General features: G+C 35.8%; 1 protein-coding gene across 1 annotated transcript in view; it reads right to left on the minus strand.

Annotated features, from left to right (window-relative positions):
- MALRD1 (MAM and LDL receptor class A domain containing 1) overlaps positions 1-20339 on the minus strand; it is a 246477-nt gene that overhangs the window by 202489 nt on the left and 23649 nt on the right. Inside the window, exons 8-11 of the mRNA XM_031052491.2 lie at positions 16939-17031; positions 15084-15291; positions 7342-7488; positions 4352-4461 (exon numbers count right to left, since the gene is read on the minus strand). Of these exons, the coding sequence (XP_030908351.2) occupies positions 4352-4461; positions 7342-7488; positions 15084-15291; positions 16939-17031 (558 nt within the window). The remainder of the gene's footprint in view (positions 1-4351; positions 4462-7341; positions 7489-15083; positions 15292-16938; positions 17032-20339) is intronic.

The raw sequence follows: 20339 nt of genomic DNA on the forward strand, positions 1-20339 counted from the left end.
TGACCAATATATAGGAAGAAAAACCTATAGGTGGATGAGCCTGCAAAAAGCTGCTTGCCAAGCAGAGAAGATGAGAAAACTGTAAGGATCCCAGTTCGCTGCACCTCTCTCTGCACATTCAGCTGAGAACTGCAGGGAAGAAATAAGATTTTCATAGACTGATTTTTTTGTTTTTCTCCTTCCTTCTGAGTCCTTTCTGCGTCTTTGCATAGTGAAAGGCTAAAATTTATTCAACTGCAGACTCTTCACTTCACTGAAAAAGCCTTGATAATACTTAAATGCTTGTGAAAGTAAAACAAGAGCTGTAAAAATAGCTCTTCCCATCCAGTTTTCTGCCCATATTCATATGATCTTATACTATGACTCTTGGATCATCACACTACAGAGAGAAAGTTTCTTTGTATATTTTTCATGTTATATCAACTTTCAAAGAGATTTAAAGAATATAGACCATTTCTGGCTAATAACCATATGAAGCATATGTGGTTTTGTTTTGCTTTTGCAAGACAGTAACAAATATGAGAAAACCCATCTTTAGCCTCAGGACAAACACAGATGCTTCCAAGAGCCAGCTTTCCATTAAATATGAGAAAAAATCTTTTATTTCAGCAACAGCTCAAACAGCTGACACAATAGGCTGTACTCATAGAAAATCGTTGTATTAGGGACTGTAAAAGGCAAAACAGCCTTAGGCTAGTGGTATAATTTTTACTTAATTTACTGTGAATTAATGAGAATTTCTAAACACTGGGTGTACTACTGAGAAAAAAGAAAACAAATACTTAGCCACAAGAAATCAAGCACAAACTTGATTACTCCCCGTTTCCCAGGCCAGTTTAAGTCAAACACTTAGCCAGTCACCTCCTTGTCTTAATTTTCCTTAATTTTTGCTGCAGGTTCCACTCATTCTGGCCTATCTCCTTTGGTGAGGCAGGAGACTGGGCATATGAGTAATGGTTTCTTTCTCATGCTCCCTATGCATTCCCCTGTTCTGCTCATTGCTTCTTACCATCTTACTCTTCTTCCCCTGCTTCAGCTCAGGGCTTTGACAGGCCACAGTCCCTCTGGGGTGTCCATCCCCAGGATGTGTCACACACAGCAACAGTCCCTTGAGGGAGTCCTTGTCCTTTTGCCTCAGTGAGAGTCGCTCAGCTTCAGTCGTCTCAGAGCTGTACCTCCTCAACATGGATCACCTCCTTCTGCAGGTACATCTCCAGATGTGTCCCTAGCAATACTCCCTTCTGTACCTCCTTCTCCTTGTTTGTCCTCAAGAGTTTCTTTTTACTTGTTTTCTTTTTTTAAGGGAAATCGTAGTTTAAGAGTAACCAGACTCTGAGAGGAGTCTTTTCCAATAAATTATCACATGAATTTGAGAACTCATTTGCATTCAAATAATTTACTAATAATCTGAAAATCATCATGCATGTGGATTCATTACCTTTCATTTCTGTCCCTGAATTTAATCCATAAAATTGGCAGATACACCTAAGACACAACATCTGCTATGCACAAAGGAAGAGTTTCTTTTTGCTTGCATTACATAGCACAAGGTGGATCAGTGGTTAGGAAATGTACTTGTTACAACACACTATTCCTTTTTACTATCTCCTGGCTTTATGGTTGGTGGAGTTGTTTTTTTGACTTCCCATAATGTATTCTCATGAGTGGGAAAATAAACCAAAATCTATTATATAAACTTATTAACAATTCAAAACACTTTCATGTAACTTTTTTCCCCATCAGAAAGCTTAAAGAATAAAAGGCAGTAGGTATACCCTTTTCAAAATGAGCTGTTTGAAAAACTGTACCCTAAAAATTCTAGAAGTAAGTTTATGTTTATCAAACAGCTTTTTGAACAAATTTGTGCTTTTTATTTCATTAGAAATGAAGCTACCCTCCTCTATGTCTATATATTCTACTTTACAATAATTATTTTGTCCATTAAACAGCCATAAACAGGCAGCTAGGACTAGAGATTTGCTCCTACAACTCCAAAACTGTGAGCTAAATAAAGCTGATTCTTAGCTGACATCTACAAAGACTTAACTACAAGAAGATGCAGAAAGAAACTAATTCTAAGTTTCAGTTAGCCATCAAGGCATAATATAAAATGGTTATCCCTCAACTGAAATTTTCTTCATTTTTTTAAAAAAACTATAGCCAAGAAACTTGTAAAGCCCGTGTAATAAGCCTACATCTCTTTATGTAGATCCTAGCATCCTCTCGGTGAGACATCCAACAGAGGGCAACATCTCACATTTATACACAGAGAGAGTAACACACCAATACGCATCCTAATGAGCAACCCCTACTCCTTGCTCTTTCCCAAAAATAAATGCCTGCAGGGAAAATGTGGCAGAAAGCCACATTTGCTCTTTGTTGAAACTGGGAATTTTAAATATATTCAATATCTGCATACTCAAAATTAAAAATGGTTTCTTCCCTGAATTTCAACTAGAGAAATATATGTGCATGTCTGCTGCATCTGTGTTTATTTTGAATGCAGACCAAATTATGCAATAGATTTAACCAGAGTGATTCACCAATTCACATACAAACTGTGCCCTGCTCAACTTAAGGGGTTCTAAAATAAATTAATCTGAACCTGAACGGTTATCTACTCAGTATCAAAGTCTACAAAAGGGATATGAAACCTCCTAATCAAATGCACTGTGTGCACAAGGTTGTTGTTGTGCCGGGAGTAATGCAACACGCAGGACTCCAGTAGGATGCTGTGAGGCCTTCTGTGCTCCCTGCAACAGAATTCTGCTTGATTTGATTTTATATCTATTTCATTTCTGATTCTTGACAACACTAAGAACCCATGTGAAGATTAAGAACTGAGAGTATTAAATGACAGCAAGAAGCTGTTCTTAAATTGTTTAAGAGACTTCTACTCCTCAGTTGCAAGTAACAACTGTCCAGCTGAGATCCAGTAACAAACTGATATGCATATTTTAATGCAGGTGGAGTCTCAAGTAAAACAGATTTATGTAAATCAACACTTGGTTCATACCCCTTACACTAGAAAAAGCCTAAAAAGCCTAGGTCCTGCTGGAATATAATTGTGCTATTTGTCGGGCCTTCTAAGTGCAGTTCCTCCATCCACTTTTTGTTTTTAAAAAAGTTTTTCTAACTAAAATTACTGTTCGTGTTCTATATTGAGTCTGAAAAATTAAGAAACCAGTCTAAATTTGTGGGTTTTTTTTATTTTTATTTTTCTAAAGTCTCTTTTTGCCACTTAAAATTATTTTGACAAATTTGTCCTATTTTTCCATTTTCTCCTTTGTGACTTCTGAAATCAGGAGACAGCATGCAGTAGCAGAAAAAAAAACAGAAAAAAAACTACACAACTTAGCTTCTCCAAAGTATCATATAAGCTTTGAAAAGTTACGGAATAGAAAACAAAAAAAGCCTCCGAAATAAAGAGAAAATCCCTTATAAGACTCTGAAGCATCTATTAACTTTATATGGTGCCAAAAGGATGAACAAAAATAGGGAATTCCCAAAAAGTTAGGAATGCTTTCCTGTATTTCTTTAGTAATATATCTATATGTATTTAATATATTTCTTCAAGTTCTCTTTTAGAAATACATATTTTGTTGAAAATTTCAACATTCTAGTTATATAGTTATATTTTCATTTTTCACCCAAGACTTTCTATTTCTTAGCTTTCCTGGCCTATTTTTTCCAGGTAGCTTTCTATTTTTCCAAATCAACCACATCATCATGGGTGGTTGTTTTCATGTTCCTCTGCAGAGCCACAAGACATTTGACAAGAAAAGCATTTCAAGGTAAACTCTCAAGTACTGCACTGATCAGCTTAAAAAGCATTACCCTCAAACCATCAATTAAAGTTTAGTATGTGTCTAAAGCATGATAGCTAATCCTCTCTGGTCACACCAATGTAGTTAATGTCTATAGCAACTTCAAACCACAGGTCTCCTGTTTTGTGACATTGGGTACGTGCATGTTTCTTGCCTATGGAAAACAGACTGACTTTTTATCAGCTTTTGCTCAAAAGACATCCTGCTTCAACTGTGAATTGATATGGCCCCTGTTGTCCAGCTAGGCTCGCCACAGGATGCAAAAACCTGACACATAACCTTAATTATGAGTTGTGTGGTAGGTGCTTTAGAAAGAATAATAATTAGATCCAAAATTCTGGCAGCAAAGCAGTAAAAATTCTGCATCTCCCTCCTCCAAAATAATTAGTCTGTAACACCTTCTACTGATAATGAAATGGAGGCAGTTTTTCAGCAGCAACAGTTATAGCATGAAGAGTACTGTATCTGCACACCAGGTAAGTAACAGCTTACAAAGATGGTGACAGTTAATGTCAAACTGTTACCTGACAACAGGAAAGCCCAGGGGATCGCTTGACAAGGAAAGGGCTCCCCAGATGAGACATGGCTATCTTTGTCTTCATCTGATATGATCCACTGAAGTAAATGAATGATCCTGTAAATAAAAATCAAAGAAATATGAAAAATATGCAATGCTGCAATGGCAAATAGCTGCCTCAGAGAGGTAATTACGTGCTCCATGGGGCACATAAAGCTTATTCATAAATGTAAGCAAGCTTTGCCATCAGTTCAGTCTCTGTGGATAACAAGGAGGGTCATGTAACAGGCTGCAACAAACAGCACCTATGCAGGCAAAGACAAAACAGAATGTTAAAAATTCCTGCCTCTTTCCTCTCCAGGAAAATCAACATAACTGAGCCCAGAGCTGAGGAAAGAGAGAGAAGGAAAAAAGGGTATGTGGGCAGCCATCACCAATGCTACCCTATAATGGTGCCTGCAAGCACTTAAACTGGAGGAAGTAAATACAGAGCTCCACAAAGGAGGATCAGATGTTGCTTCTGTGAGGGCTTTACTTCGCAGGCCCACTAGGTGTATTGTTTCATTTATCTGCTTAAGGCAAAAACTTTCATCCTCCAAACACTACAACTCTTTCCCAACACCTTCACAGGGTGTCTGTCTGCTCTTCTCACAGTCTGACAAGAGCAAAGGGACTGCAGGAGCTGCAACACTGAGCACCCAGGAGATCAAACAGCATAGACCTCAGCTGGCATCCCTAAAGGACACATTTTAATTGGCTTAAATAATGTTTCAAACAGAACTTAGAACAAAAATTAATTTTCTGTAGGGAACAGTATTCACTCTCAATGTAGTCCAGCCAGTTTTAAGCACGCTAACAATGTTGCAGACCATGGGAGCCAATGGAATAAGCTATATTTTCTCATGGGGTCCACAGACTTGCTTGTTGTCTGTGCTAATGGGGATGAAAGCTTAATTAAAGATCTAATCTGAACTCTGGCAGAGGAACTGCCTTTGGATTTCAACTACAGCAGATGCGCTTCAGACAAAGGTAGGGAGGGATAAGCGTCTTCAAGAGGCCCTAAAGCACCGTATTTTGAAGGCCATCAGTACTGCCTTTGCTGAATACTGAGACTTTCCTGAAAGTCTGTGCACAACAGCACTAGAGGCTTGGTCTTGTTGGCACACTGATATTACACATATTGCCTTACCTCTTGGAAAATCAGGTATTGTTCTGTCACAGGTCATACTCTTTAGCCATTTATTTCCCATGGATACATAATGCAGCAGAGGGTTAGGTCCAGCCCCATGTGAATAATCACATCTCTTTAGCAAGGCTGGCACAAAGAGGTGACCTTTACAGCTCCTTGGACAAGCAGGTGTGCTGCACTCCACAGCACAAGGGAAGCTCCCCCAGTTGGATTGCAAGGGTACTTCAAAGGATCCTCTTGTAATTTGCAGCTGAGTCTCTACGGTAGCCTAGTTAAGATACTCGTTAACCAAAATCTGCAGCTTCCCTACCCAGGTAAGAGGAGACACAACCGATCTGTGATACCAAAACCAACTGCTGCAACCTGAAAGACCTTGACTTAGTGTTGGTGAAAACTTGCTCAAATTCTGGAAGACTAATTCTAAAGCCATCATGTGGCTGTAAGCAGGCACAGTGACGGATGGGTACAAAACCACCTCAGAAAGATTGTTGCACTAAATTATATGAGCTTGAGAGGTGCTGCTTGGTAACCTAGAGATCTGCTTGAGGCTTCAGCCTACAGCAAGATGAAAGTGTGAACTTAATTGTAATAATTCAGGTATCAAAGCAGTTGAAATGCAGCAGCACTTAGCTCCATAAGGGCTAATTTAACATGCTGCCTGGGCTGCAGAGCATATGTTTCTACCAGCAGCCTTCATTATGAGCACATTACACCTCAGATCTCACCATCACCTAGAATAACCCACATGGGAAAGACACAGGCACATTAGTGCCCAAAAGAGATATGAGATTTTGGCAGCTGTGACACAGTAATGCTTGCAGACAATACCGAAATGCAGATCCAGTGCCACTCTAGAGAGCCAATAAAAATCAAGTAGCTGCTGAGAAAGTAAATAGCAACTTTGGTGCACTTCCTCACTTCGAGGCCAATGGAAAAAAGTCACATGTCTGCGCAGATAGAGTTATTATACATCATCCACACACATACACCCTACTGGGGTTTACTCTGCTGAATTTTAATACTGGAATTCCTCTGCCTTTGAAAGCTGTAGGTAGACTACTCAATATTTCATGTTTCTTTACCATGAACATGAGAGAAGTATGAAGGTCCAGCTGTAAGATAATATAGATTGTTAAAAAAATATATTTCAAAGTAATCTGATCTCCACTGGAAGCAGTATAATAGATACATTTTAATAAAATCAGAGTCACAGAATATTTATCAATATTACCTGACAGTGATAAACATGCCAGGCAGTCTTAGTTTTATGCACTATGTTGTAATATCATTTTCATTTTGGAAAAATTCTTAAAACCAGCCCTCTACTGGAATACACTTTTTCCAGCCAAATGCATTGTATGGGAACTACGGGCAGAAGGAAGAGCAACAGTTCAAGGACTATTACACTCACTTTATATTTCTCAGACAAAACTGATTAGCTTACCTGCATTCTACAAAAAAACTACAGTGATATTTCATCCAACTGTTTTCAAGAACCTTGATATCTTTTAAAAAGCTGCTTATGAAATGTATGAACAAGTTTAACTATGCCAATTCAAAGGTTATTGTCTAAAAAAATGAAAGCTGCATCAATTCTCATACCTCATTGATTGTCCCAGCAGAAAATGAAGGTTACAAAGGCATAGTAACCAAATCACATCTGAAAGATCATTGTAAACGCTAGCTTTCTGCAATGTTACTTATGTTATATACTTACTATATATCATCCATTTCAAATCAGTTTTTATTATCAGACTGTTACCATTTACAAGTAGAAATATTCAACACAGGAAGAAAATAAATCTCACCACATCCAGTATTAGTTGTACAGTCTCTGCCAGGAAGTGTCCTGTCAAGAGGAGCCTGTTCTTTCGTTATGTTCCAATCTGCATCACCTATGCTTAGTGGCTTCCACCCACAGAAGTCAGTCTCAAAATCCCATATAGTGTAATTAGCTGTTATGAAAACAAGATAACATTCAGCTGAACTTGATACAACAGTTTAATGCCACAACTATAATTATTTTGTATTGGTATGTACAAAGAATGTTAAAGAAGCACTAGTATGTTTCACTGAAATCATCATTTCAGATGGAGAAAAGAATCTAGAATATTAATAGAAGTTCAAGCAGTTCTCTTCTTAAACTTAGAACCACAAAGGAAACCACCTGTAAGAGAATAAAGTATATCATATGAAATATGAGATCTGTACCTATGTTACTGATGATTATGAAAGTAATATTATATATTTGTAAAAGATTAATTCTATGGTAAAGTAAATTATGCATGTGTAAAAAAAACATCAAATTTATTTAGTGCTTTAAATGCAGTGAAAGTAAAAATTAATTATAACTTCATCTTATTTTTCAAAATTAGATTTAAATTTATTAATTATTTAGGTCTCCCAGAAATTCTTATTGCAAAGTAAAAGACCATTTTCCAAGTTTGTACGGATTAGACCAATTTGAACTATATAATGATCTCACACACGCTTTCTTTTCTAGAGCACAATTAATAATTTTGATTAAAAAAATGTATAATCTGAGAGTTTTCTTTCCTAGTCCAGAACAGCTTTGCAAAGCCCTATGTTTAACTCTCTGATCACTCAACACAACTGTAAACATCACTTTTGAACTTGTCACTTTCCAATTTCATGGCATATTTATGCTATCATATCAACCTCAGACATGAGTATACATATTACTCCAATTTTCAGGTTGTAGAAAACCAAAATGAAGTACACCTTGGCTGAAACATCACAGCAGTAAAGTTCCACAATAAAGGCCTTCCTGGTATAAAGAGGTTATGTGAGCAGTTAAATCTTAAGGAACAAAATAAATAAAAAATATCAGTATCTTTTATCTGAATTCATTATGTATATCAAAATTTAATGAAGCATGTTTTCCTGTTTAGTGCAGTATATTAGTTAAACATGAAACTTGGTTAATTTATTTAATTACAGAATTCTCATGCTTTCTACAAGATACCTTGTTAATTAAACTTCAATTCCTAACACATTAAGGTGGAGGATGCAAATTGATATCCAAGACTAAGCTGGTTTGCTGTATGGTAATTAGTGCTATAACTAGGCATTGTGCTTTCCTTACAAAACAGTCTTGAGAGAACCAATGTGACACATAAAAGCAAACATTCTTCTCTTAAATATCACTTTCCTCTGGCCTCCCTAAAACCTGCAAAAGGTCTTCTGTGCAAGAAGCTGACTGCAGTGGCTGCATAGTAATATCCAAAGAGGCATTAATAAATAACCATGTAGACACAAGGAACTTACTCTGCTGTATACTAAGCGACCAAAACCCTGTTCGTGGGTGGAAGCTGCCAGGTCAAATTTAAAAATAAAATTTTAAACATGAGAGAAATGTTAAGATGGCACTAATGATTAATGTTTTATAGGTCAGTAAGGTATTTAGCATAGTAATTTAAAAAAAAATCCTATTTTCTTTTAACTAGAAAATAATAATTCCTGGTTTACTTCAGACCATGAGAAGAGTTATCACAATTTGAATAACAACATCTTTTATGTGCTGATGACACCAGATCTGTTGTCATTAATATGGCTCAATAACAGCCTCAGTGTTCTTCACTGGCTCATACTGGAGAGCTGACTGTCAAGAAATGGTATACTAGAAGAATTAAGGACGCAGCAAGTTATCACTGCCCTTGATGGTCAACAGGAAGAGAGAAGTCTGAAATCTTCTTATACTGGTAGCTGCCAGTACAACTTCTAACACTGTGGATTTACAAAGAAATGTATAAATGCCATCTTTCAGGTTGAATATATGTCCTGGTTTCAGCTGTAACAGTTATTTTTCTCCTTCCTAGTAGCTGGTGCAGTGATGTTTTTGCTTTAGTCTGAGAACAAGGGTGATAAAACACATGTTTTAGTTGTTGCCAAGTAATGCTTACCCTGAACAAAGACTTTTCAGTCTATCATGCTCTGCCACTGGGGAGGGGCACAAGAAGCTGGGAGGAAGCAGAGACAGGACAGCTGACCCAAACTAGCTGAAGGGGTATTCCATACCACAGCATGTCATGCCTAGTATAGAAACTAGGGAGAGCCACCCAGAAGGGCAGATTGCTACGGGGGTCAGGCTGTGTATCAGTCAGCAGGTGGTGAGCAATTGTATTGTGCATCACTTGTGGGGTTTTTTTTGTTTGTTTTGTTTCCCCTTTTAGTTTTATATTCTTTCTCCTTGTTATTTTCCTTATTATTCATAGTAGCAGTAGTTTTAGTTACTAAACTGTTCTTATCTCAACCTGTGGGTTTAGATTCTTTCAGTTCTCCTCCCCCATCCCACTCAGACAGGAATGGGGAAGTTGAGCAAACAGCTGTGTGGTTCTGAATTACCAGCTGGGTTTAAACCCCAGCAATGAACAAACAGCAGGAAAATAAAAATAAAAATATTTTGCTCAGCCATTTTTTCAAACTTTATACAAATCTGAACACAACTATATTGGTAGAAAGAACATTCATGGTGTTGTGGTTTTGGGTTTTTTTGGAAGTGGGGGGCAGAAGGGGAAAGAGAGGCAGGGAAAGCTGCTCCAGTTCACTAAATGTGATAGTGTTGGACACACATTAGATGCTACCTTTTTTTTTTTCCTTTGTACCTGCCATTTAAAATGACAAGCTCTATACAAACATCTAGTCATGCAGACACTGAGCCAGAATCACTCATCAAGCCTAAGTGTTCCACCATCTGCAAGTAATGCTTCATTTTTTAAAAAGTATTGATATGTCAGGGAACAGAGAAATCCAGCTAAGTTAACAATTTGACTGAAATTTTATTCCTACTTAATTCTAAAAACTTAGGAGTGCTTGAAAATATTTAATCAAGCCTGAAAAAACAAAAGTTCTGTGCTTCAGCTGAAACCCAAAGCCAAGAGAGTGTTTCTCAGTGTATTTTTTCATAGCTCAAATATTAATAAGCTTTGAGAAATGCTCTATTCCCATCAAAACAGCACACAATTTTTATGATTCACAGCTTTTTCTCTACATTTTTATTTGAGCCTTCAAGTAATTATAGGGAATAATTCACTGTCCATAGCTGGAAAATAAGTGACTGCACAACCTATATTTTTAGGGAAGTCATACTGCAGTTATGTAAGTTAAGCACACATAAAGCATATATCTGGTGTATTATATCTATTCTTACTGCACTTCTTACCATTCCATCTACTTATAATTCAGCAAAATAGAAAGGAAATTAGAAAAGAAGCAATTTCTATTCATGGTAATAACAAACCAAATTTGAAAAACAGTATTTTTTTTTCATGTGGGTATGTAAGTATACTTCAACGAGTGAAGGAGTAAATTATTACACCAGTTCAGCAAAAACAATGACTCCAAGATGCAACCAGAAGAAAAAAAAATGGTCCCCAAACATGTTCCCTTGAATTTCAAGAAATAAGTAGAGCTTACTAAAGCCATAAAATACACGGGGAAAATATTTCAGTTAACTTGAACCATTTTTACATATTTTTGTTTTTAAAAAAGAAACAAGCAACAAAGCACATACAACAAAACCACAGGGAGGTTAAATGGAAATGTCTCCTCTTTGACTACCTTACCCTACACCTATTGCAGCTCCTCTTGATCCTCCTGGTGGTAAAAAAGCAAAGCAGTCTTGTTAGGTAGGCTGGGTTGCAGCCAATAAATATTGCCTCAACATTGCTAGCCTGCAAGTGGATGAAGCTTTTCAGTCCTACTCTGGCAACTTAATCAAATGAACATAAGCAGGAATGCACAGCTTGTCTCTCCACCAGATTAGCATTTCCCTGACTAATGAACATGGAAAAAGGAGGGCTCCTACCATTACTCAGTGTGACAGCATAAAGCTCCTATGGAATCTGAAGTATAAACTACCTGTATGGTCAGCAACCAAAGCACCTCTATGTAATTACTTTGTCATTAATATTGTAATTTCTGACTATCATTAAATGTCATTTTGGGAAAGGAAAAGGTTGCACCTATACCTTCTTACTAACTATTCATACAAATTCCCTACCAGTTTGCGATTGATTTCATTTATTTAGGATTTGTTAAAGGATTGAGAAAGATTATAGGCCATTGGTCATGTAGCCTGAAATTCTCTATGTCATAAGTCATTAGACAGATCTCTCATAACAGCTTAATCCCTTAGGTGAGATGGCCTCATCTGCTGAAACTGCTCAATTACCTGACTTAGAGTTGAGAGACTAGTGCTGTTAAAAGAATCTCATGTTGACCCTGGGTCTGCAGAAGGCATGTTTTCTTTGGAGTAACTGTTCTGGTGAAACACAAAGGCAATGCTATGCAGTTTGTAAGCAATGAAGTCTGAAAATGATATAGATGTAGCTTCTTTTTCTCGACATGTGTATATAAGATTGATGGACAGATATCGAAAATTCGAGGCAATTAATGTGCCACAGGAAACAGAAGTATGTAGTAAAATAAATGTTTTAGACTAAAAAAAAATACTTTTCCTTAAAAAGGAATGGCAAAAGATTTGCATATGTGTTCGTTTGCTCTAGAAGGTTTCAAGGATTTGCAATAGTAAATTGCTATACTGTAAATAAAATGTGGTAAAAGCTACAAGCTATAAAATTATACATTTCCTTCATTCTACATATTTTCTATTAATTAATTACACAACCTTATGAAAAGCTGAGAATATGTAAACTAATCTTGGCGATGCAAAATTAAAACCAGAAGACTTAAAAACAGCTGGCTTAAGGAAGCTTCCTTTCAGAAACACTTGTAGGACGTGTTTCTCTTTCTCTTTTTTAATATATTATGTTTTGATTATTAGTTATGGCAAAATATGAAATTCAGAAGTGATCTCAAATAAGTGATATCAAATAAGACAATGAAAATGTAGAATTTAATACTAAAAACATTCATTCCAATTTTTCACTTCATTAGATTTATTGATTTCAACAAAACTACTAAAATAAATTTGGTTACTCATGTGTGCTTCCTAGACAAGTTCCTAATTTTGAGACTTTAGTTTCATATACTTAAACATATATTTATTATAAATGGGCAGAAATTAAAAATAAAGTTTAAGAAACATTGTAAAATGTATGTGTTTGTCCTCATAAAATGCATTATTACAAGACTTTTTCATGTCAAATTAACATGAGCAAAAGAGAAACAAAAATAAATCCTTTCCAATTACAATGAAGCAAAGAAAATCCTCAAAAAGAGGGAAATTCTTCACACTGCTAAGTAACAGCTGCCTGCTTTTCATTGTCATTCAGTATAGAGATCTGTCAGCTCTTCCTGTACATGATGGTATTTCATGACAGGAAACTACTGAGGATGTATCCAAGGATAGATGCTAGCATACCTAATAGAATAGAAGCTAAAATATGTGTTACTGTACCAGATAGGAATTTTCATTGAAAATTAATGTGAATAGATATAGTGCACTCTGAATATTACAATTTCCAAATCACATGGAAGGCCTACATACTGGAATGAAAAGAACAAAGGACAGAAACAGGTGATGACTTTTTGTTTGGGTCTCTTTTGTTCAAGACTGCAGAAAGTGTCAGAAAGGTGAATCTTTTAAGCCAACCAAACTGCTGATGAGCTAAATTTCACCTTTAGGGTCCACTTTCTTGAAAAGGACTGTGTGAGGTATCCAAGACAATATTAGCTATTAAAATGAGCAACTTTAAAAAACAATTCTTGCTATTTTGAAACTGCCTTTTTCTTTTTTGCTTTCTTCTCAGAAAATAGAGCTATATACAACAGAGGTTACTTATATTGTAGAAAATTACCTTTTCTCACCCTTGTTTAAGGGGATGAGTATTTTTGCGCGCTGCAACAACAAAACAATACATCTTCACCATGTGACTTCCTCAACAGAAGGAAGCACACAGTCCCTGTGTCTCAGGTTCAATTGAGTGTGGTATTTTCTTTAAACTGAAATACACTAGGAGTTAGTGGTAAATAAGTGCCACATGATAAACCAAGTTAACTGCAGAGGCAGCAGCAGGCAGAGAAGTGCTAGGCAGAGCTATCAAAGAATGTTTTGTACTGATTGGGCCTTCTGTCAGTCCTTGGCCCCCAGCACCCTAATTCTGGAAACGCCACAAAGAACAATGCTGAGACATCCGACCTAATCCGACTTTCTTCTGCCTACTTTTTGGTTTTCTGGCACATCTGCATGAGTGTAACAAAAGCAATATTTTCAAGAGTGAGTCCCACTCTGGTCTCTGTTTAAACCTAAAATACTGGCTATAACTAGGTTATGTTGTCATCTTCTGGTTACACAGTACCAGTGTCCAGCATCTGAGGCTCAGAGGTAAAATTAGAAAATATAATGCATCACATCCAAATATAATTGCCTGTAAGCGTTTAGTTATCTTTATTTTTACTTTGTGCAGTACTATAACAGCTACCCTTCAACTGGGACAATTATTATTCATGCTCCTTTTAAAACCTAAAATTATTCCTCTATACTCCTAGTCATTATTCACCACAATTCTCTCACATTGTTACTGAAGTGGGAACACTAAATCGCTGAGAAATAAAATCCAATTTATAAAGTGCTTTCATTCAGTTCTTCCTCCTAAAGAGCATAAGAGGACTCTTTGTACTCCTACCAGCAAACACGCAGAGCTAGCAACAGGGTCAAGTCTTGTAAAAAAGGAAAATAGATCTCAGAAAAGAATGCTCTATGCACATCAATGTTGTCTTAGATTTCACCCAGAGATAAAACGGTATGAAGCTTACTATTTAAAAAGTTACATCAGCATTTGCAGGTATTACTTGTTTTAGGCATGGCTCCTGCATGGTTATTTAAATAATTTAAAAGATTAAAGTTTCAGACTGTGAGTTGAAAAAAAAACCAAAAAAACCCAACTTGTAGATACATACAGTCCCTGAAGCCTTCTCAAGAAAAGTTGGAACTAGATGATCTTAAAGTCCTTTCCAACCCTAGTTATTCTATGATTCTACAATTATTGATGTTCTTCATCCTGACATCAGGAGATACACAAAATTTTAATTTGTACCTCCCAGCAGCTAATATGCATCACTGCCAATATCTTAAAGATGTGCAAAGTTTAAATCTGCGATACACATTTAAGTATTACCACCACAGGCAAATATGCATACAAATGGAGACTGTATAATATTCATTTAGAAAGTTATAGGGTCTCTAAATCTACTTTCAGATGCAGATCTAAAATGTTTCAGAATTATTATAGACATCTTCCAGTAACTGTTATTTTCTTTTGCTCTTGATTTTACAGTAGAAACTCTGGCTTCTAAGCAGAGTTACTTTCAATTGAAGACCATGAATAAGATATAGCTTCTGAACTGTATGTGACTTGCATGGTAAATTGTAGCACCACGTAAATTTCATGTCATCTAATGTATTTTCTGCCAGTAACTCAGAGTCACTAACCTGAACATCATTAACTATTTTGAGGAAAAGAAGCTGTATAAATAATATATTTTGCTAGCCATTTGGGTGGATCTGTTTAGGTTATCAAAATACTCTTCAACACAACGTCCTTCTAAAGCAATGCAATTCACTTACAGCAGGCTGCTGGATCCTCATCACTGCCATCGGAACAATCTGGGTGAGAGTCACAGGCTGATCCAGGCTCTGTGACATGCCCATCTGTGCAGGTGAATTCTTCTAAGGAGCAAAAACCTGGTGGCTCAGAGGGTGTAGTGTCCAAGAGCTGGATGTTATTCAAACAGATGAAACCCGCTCTGCTCTGGAATGTTCCTTTAAACATAAGCTGTAGATTTGTTACAGTTAAAACATTTGCATTAACAGACCACAGAGAAAGCTTTATTTTTACTTACATAAACCAGCAATGTTTCACTTGCTAAAAGGTGCTGCATACTTTCCATTACAAAACAAGTACAAATTTCAAATCAGAACATGAAATCTTGTATGACTACCTTCAGGTGAAACTTCTGAAAGTTTACAGCTAAAAAGGTTTGATGAATTCCAAGAATGAAGTTAACTAAAAGCCAGATTTTGTACAGGATGATATAGAAGAATGACATTTCAAAGAACATCTTTTGCTCCTGGCCACTGTGGAGACCAGCTGGGTCTCAAAACATAGAGATTACCACACTTGTGCTCTCCAAGTTTGTTTTACCTGAACTAAAAGAGCAAGCAGGAGGAAGCAAGCCTGAATTCATCAGAAAGATGAAGATTACAATGAAAGAAAGCATTGAGAAACAAGAGCAGGAGCTGGAGGCACAAATCAAAAATAGGGTTGTGGGTTTTGCCAAGCTGGGACATGACCAGAGCATTGATCTCAAAAAGTAGTCACATGGAAAGCTGGACAAAAATATTAGACAAAAGAGAAGGAAACCAGAACAGACATGATTTGGGACATAAGCAGAAAGATCTAACACACCCGCCACACACACACACCCTTGAAGCCTGGAAATTAGGTTGGAGTGAAATCTCAAGAGGCATATATCAGGAATAATATATGACATTATCTTCCACTAAAAAGTTTTTCCTAAATGACAAAGCCTTCTAAAATTATCCATTCTCTCCCATTTTAAACAGCAGAATGCTTCAATGAAAATATCACACAGTAATATAGTTAAAGATAGTATTTCTCCTTCACTAAGTACAAGTGATCCTTGCTGCCATTGTACATTAAGGCGTAATTTTTACTTTCTACATAGACACATACTTTTTTGGCAGCCTCTTGTTTATTTTTAGATTCTATAGTCTTATTACATATTTGGCTGCTTATTCACACTTATCCTTGCAGGAAAAGGAGAGACAAGCAACAACAAAAAGATACTTCCACTAACTTGCTGAAATGCATTCATTCAAATATATGTCAAAACATTTCCTGCAGTAGACTTGAATCTTTGTCCTTTCACAGAGATTACCTTTTCATCTTATAGTTGAGACAATAAAATATGGTTATTTAATTATGAAAAACAAATGTAAAATTATATAAAACAAACTTGTAAATTAATTTAAGAATAAATTATATGCAACTTTGCATTCTTCTCTATGCCTGAAAATTCAGGTGGAAGATATTGTATCATCTACTTATTTACATTCTTCCACTGAAATTCCAGAAACACAATCCACGTCATCTCACTTATTAGCATTTATATTTAAATGAGTTGATAACACCTGAGATGGACTCAAATGACTAGCTATAACATGGTGAGATTTGCATTCATTTTCTTGCATGGGATTAAAGATGAGCAGCTTCAACATGTGACTTCTTTGTGGATGTTTTGTTGAGCTATAACCAGAGCTTTTACTCATATCAAAGCAATGAAGAACAGGAAGACCTTCAGGCTACATATTTTAACAAATTTTTAAGTTTTGTAGAAGCTTTACAAACAATAAAGTAAAGCAATTTCAAAAATCGAACAAGTGCCTTTTTCATTCATACCTTTAAGTTTTCAATCCCTGTTGGCAGATGCATATCCACTTTGACCCATTCCTTCTTAGTCACAATGTTGGTTTCCCACAAGATATGTTCTTCCTGTAAAATGTAGAATACAAGGTCATAAAGCTAACTTTTGTTTCTCTATAAATTACCAAGGCCATTTCCTGAACTCCATTTTTTCCTTTCCTAGCCAAACAACCACATATACAAAGTTCCTGTAAGTGAGGAACTAGAGCTTCACATATTCATTTGCAGTCTTAGCACTGAGCACCACAAGAAAGAAACAAAACATGTTTACTGTGATTAAACATGCAAATAGTATAATTATCAGGAGATGTCTTAGTAGAATTAAAGAATTAATATGTAAATTAAGCCATGTTATTGCTGAATTTAACAATGTGTTTCCATGGTGCTCTCTACATTAATTTTTTCTTTCATAAATAACTGCTTATATTATGTTGTGTTATAATTAGATTTAGTTTTCTTAGAACTGAATTTAGGGTCTGTCAAAATTACCTAATTAACTGTGCTAAAAATCCCCCCTTTATTTTTTTAATCTGTAAAGCATGCAAACAGAGTAGTAACTAACAAGTCCTAGTCATGTTCTGAGTTACCTCAATTGCCATTTTCACTCCACCTCCTAAGCATAGTAGTGAGAGTACCAAATATGGTAAGGCCCCCTTAATGCAAGCAATCCAAGCCTTTTTGATTCCATAATCTAACTAAAACAGCTCATGCTTATTCTGCTTCTGGTCATTATCCTAAACTGGAAGATGCTGAGGCCAGTACAAAGAAAAGTTATTATAGGTTACATATGCAAATAGACTTACCATTACAAGTATCAATATTGAGACCCCTTTTAGGATGCTGTGCAAAGTATTGGGTTTACATTTTCCACAAATGATATTACAGAATTAGAAGCAGTTCAGAAAAAAAAGTTGTGAAGCAGGATAAGAGAAATGGAAAACCTCTTGTATGCAGAGAAACTGGAAGTACAAAAACATTTTACCTTACAAGAGATTAATAAAAGAGGATGTGTTAGGTATATGAAATATTATCAATAGTATAGACAAGGAAGTTATCTTTTTCATGTCCTGCAATATAAAAATAAAAAGAAAAATTCTAATTCTTGATAGGCTAAGAGATGTGAGTGACCAGAGCAACACCGATATGATTTGTGATGAGTAGCCAATTATTTTTGCTCTTTTCCTAACAAGGTTTTAACTGTTATAACATATTAACAAAGCTGAAAATCTAAATCTCTGTTGAATTTGTTTTCAAATGTCAGTTTTGGAAAACTGCAAGACAGAGCCAAGCACACTTAATTCTGCATAAAACTTACTTCATTTAGCTAAATAATTCTACTTGCAAAGAAAATGTATTAGCATTATTAGCTACAATACCCACACATAAACACAGAAAAAGCTGATGTACTAGGAACCATACTACATGGCAGGTTAAAACCATAGTCTGTGGCTAAGTGTCTGCTTTAAAAAATATTTTAGTTAATGTATTTCCCCAAAATGTACATATATAAATCCTCCAAACACATTTGTGTACCTTGGGGGAACACTCTGCGTTTGCTGTTTATTTGATTAGATGCATCTGGATACTAGAATTTTGTTCACATTCAATTAACAGCTTAGATACGCATCCCCATGGCCCTCTGGCTCCTAAATTTATGTTCATAAAAACAGCTTCACACAGTAAATTTGAGGGTTTTGTGCATGTGCCAATATCCAAATCTTCTAGGACAGGTTTTTTTTACACTGACAGCTGTAAATCATCTCAGATGAAGTAACAACTTTTAAACTGATTATTGTTCCATGCAACAGACATTACCTTCTGATTTCATACAAGTCTAGTAATAATATTATTTCCCTTCCTCACAATGTTTTCTCTGTAATATTCACCCTGCTTATCAGAGTCTACTGCTTCTTTAGTACAAATGGGTGAACACTTCTGGCACATTCCTTGCATCACTAGCCTTCTTTAAAAATGTTGAATGTATTGCTTTTCCAGTACTTTCCCTAGAGATTTATTTTGTTGATGCAGGGGAGCAGTTGCTCAAAATATCTTCACTCTATTCACCTTGTGATATATTTACCATCTATGAACAACTTTTTTTAAAGCTAAAATGCCAAAAATTCTTTGTTTTTCCTGCAGTGGTTTGTATTGGGGTTTTGTGGGGGTATTTTGAGTTTGATTTTTTTGGGGGGGTGTTTTGCTGAGGTTTTTTTTTGTTTGTTTATTTGGTTTGGTTTGCTTTTGATTGTTGGTTGCTTTTTTTTTTTGAAAGAGAGATAATGCTACTCAGATTTGAAGGATGGAAGAGAATTGTGATCTCTTCTTATCAACTCCATTTATAAAATACATTTTATTATTATTTCTTACATTTTTTCAGCTGCATTCATCATTTTGTCCTTGTTTTTCTCATTTCAGAAAATAATTTGAAATGAAAGTTTATTTATTCTCCCACAATGATTAATGGGTTACCTTTAACTTCTGTAGAGAAATGTACTTCCATGCTCCTTGCAAGTGCTGCTGAACACTTACAAAAATAGTGCATTAGGATACAAGTATGTTTGCACATATAAACATCAGTTGAAATTATATTTTATTGTTTAATTTCTGTCTGTGTGTAAGCCATACAAGATGTAAAGATTAAGAAGATAAAAGGAAGAACTATGAGCCCATTATTTAATGGGAGCAGTGACCAAGTACTGAATGGAAAATGATAAAGGGGAGTCAATATTACCTTTTTGTTTCAGGTTTTACATAAAAGTTTAAAATTTATCAGAAAATTATTGGACAGTTAGTACGGTTAATATTGCATGTCCTTAAGACAGCTAATATTGCCAAATACAAATACGGGCTGGAAGAGAATAATGATATTACAAATATTTATAAGCCAGAAGTACTGAAACTGGAAGGGAATCAGAAAATTGCTGCATAAGTAATATCTTACTATCAACAACTCTGGGAACCTGAGGAGAATCTGTGGGATACTAGAGGAAAAGGAGACCAAAGGATATATATTTCAGTTAAGGGAAAAATACAGACCATGAAATTATAAACAATCTGCTGAACAACCTCTAAGGCACTGGAACAGATTGCTAACAATAATGTTGAAGGCAGCTAGAGAATTAGAAAGTGAGAAACCTACATTAGCTGCTTCTGATGATTTTTCTTTTTTTTCAATAATTGTAAACAAATTTAAGTAGAAAGTACTTTATAAAGGCTTTAACAATCTCATAGGACATTCTTTAAGCAGACTGAGATTTGGTACAAACAGAATTACTGTAAAATGGGTGTACAAATGAGTGCAACCTTGTTTAAAAGGGAAAATGTTGATAAAAGACAATTAGAATAGGCTTTACATAGGTCTTTTCCAAGGCCTGACA

Source organism: Melopsittacus undulatus, chromosome 1 (assembly GCF_012275295.1).
Source record: "Melopsittacus undulatus isolate bMelUnd1 chromosome 1, bMelUnd1.mat.Z, whole genome shotgun sequence".
Taxonomy (NCBI): Eukaryota; Metazoa; Chordata; class Aves; order Psittaciformes; family Psittaculidae; genus Melopsittacus; species Melopsittacus undulatus.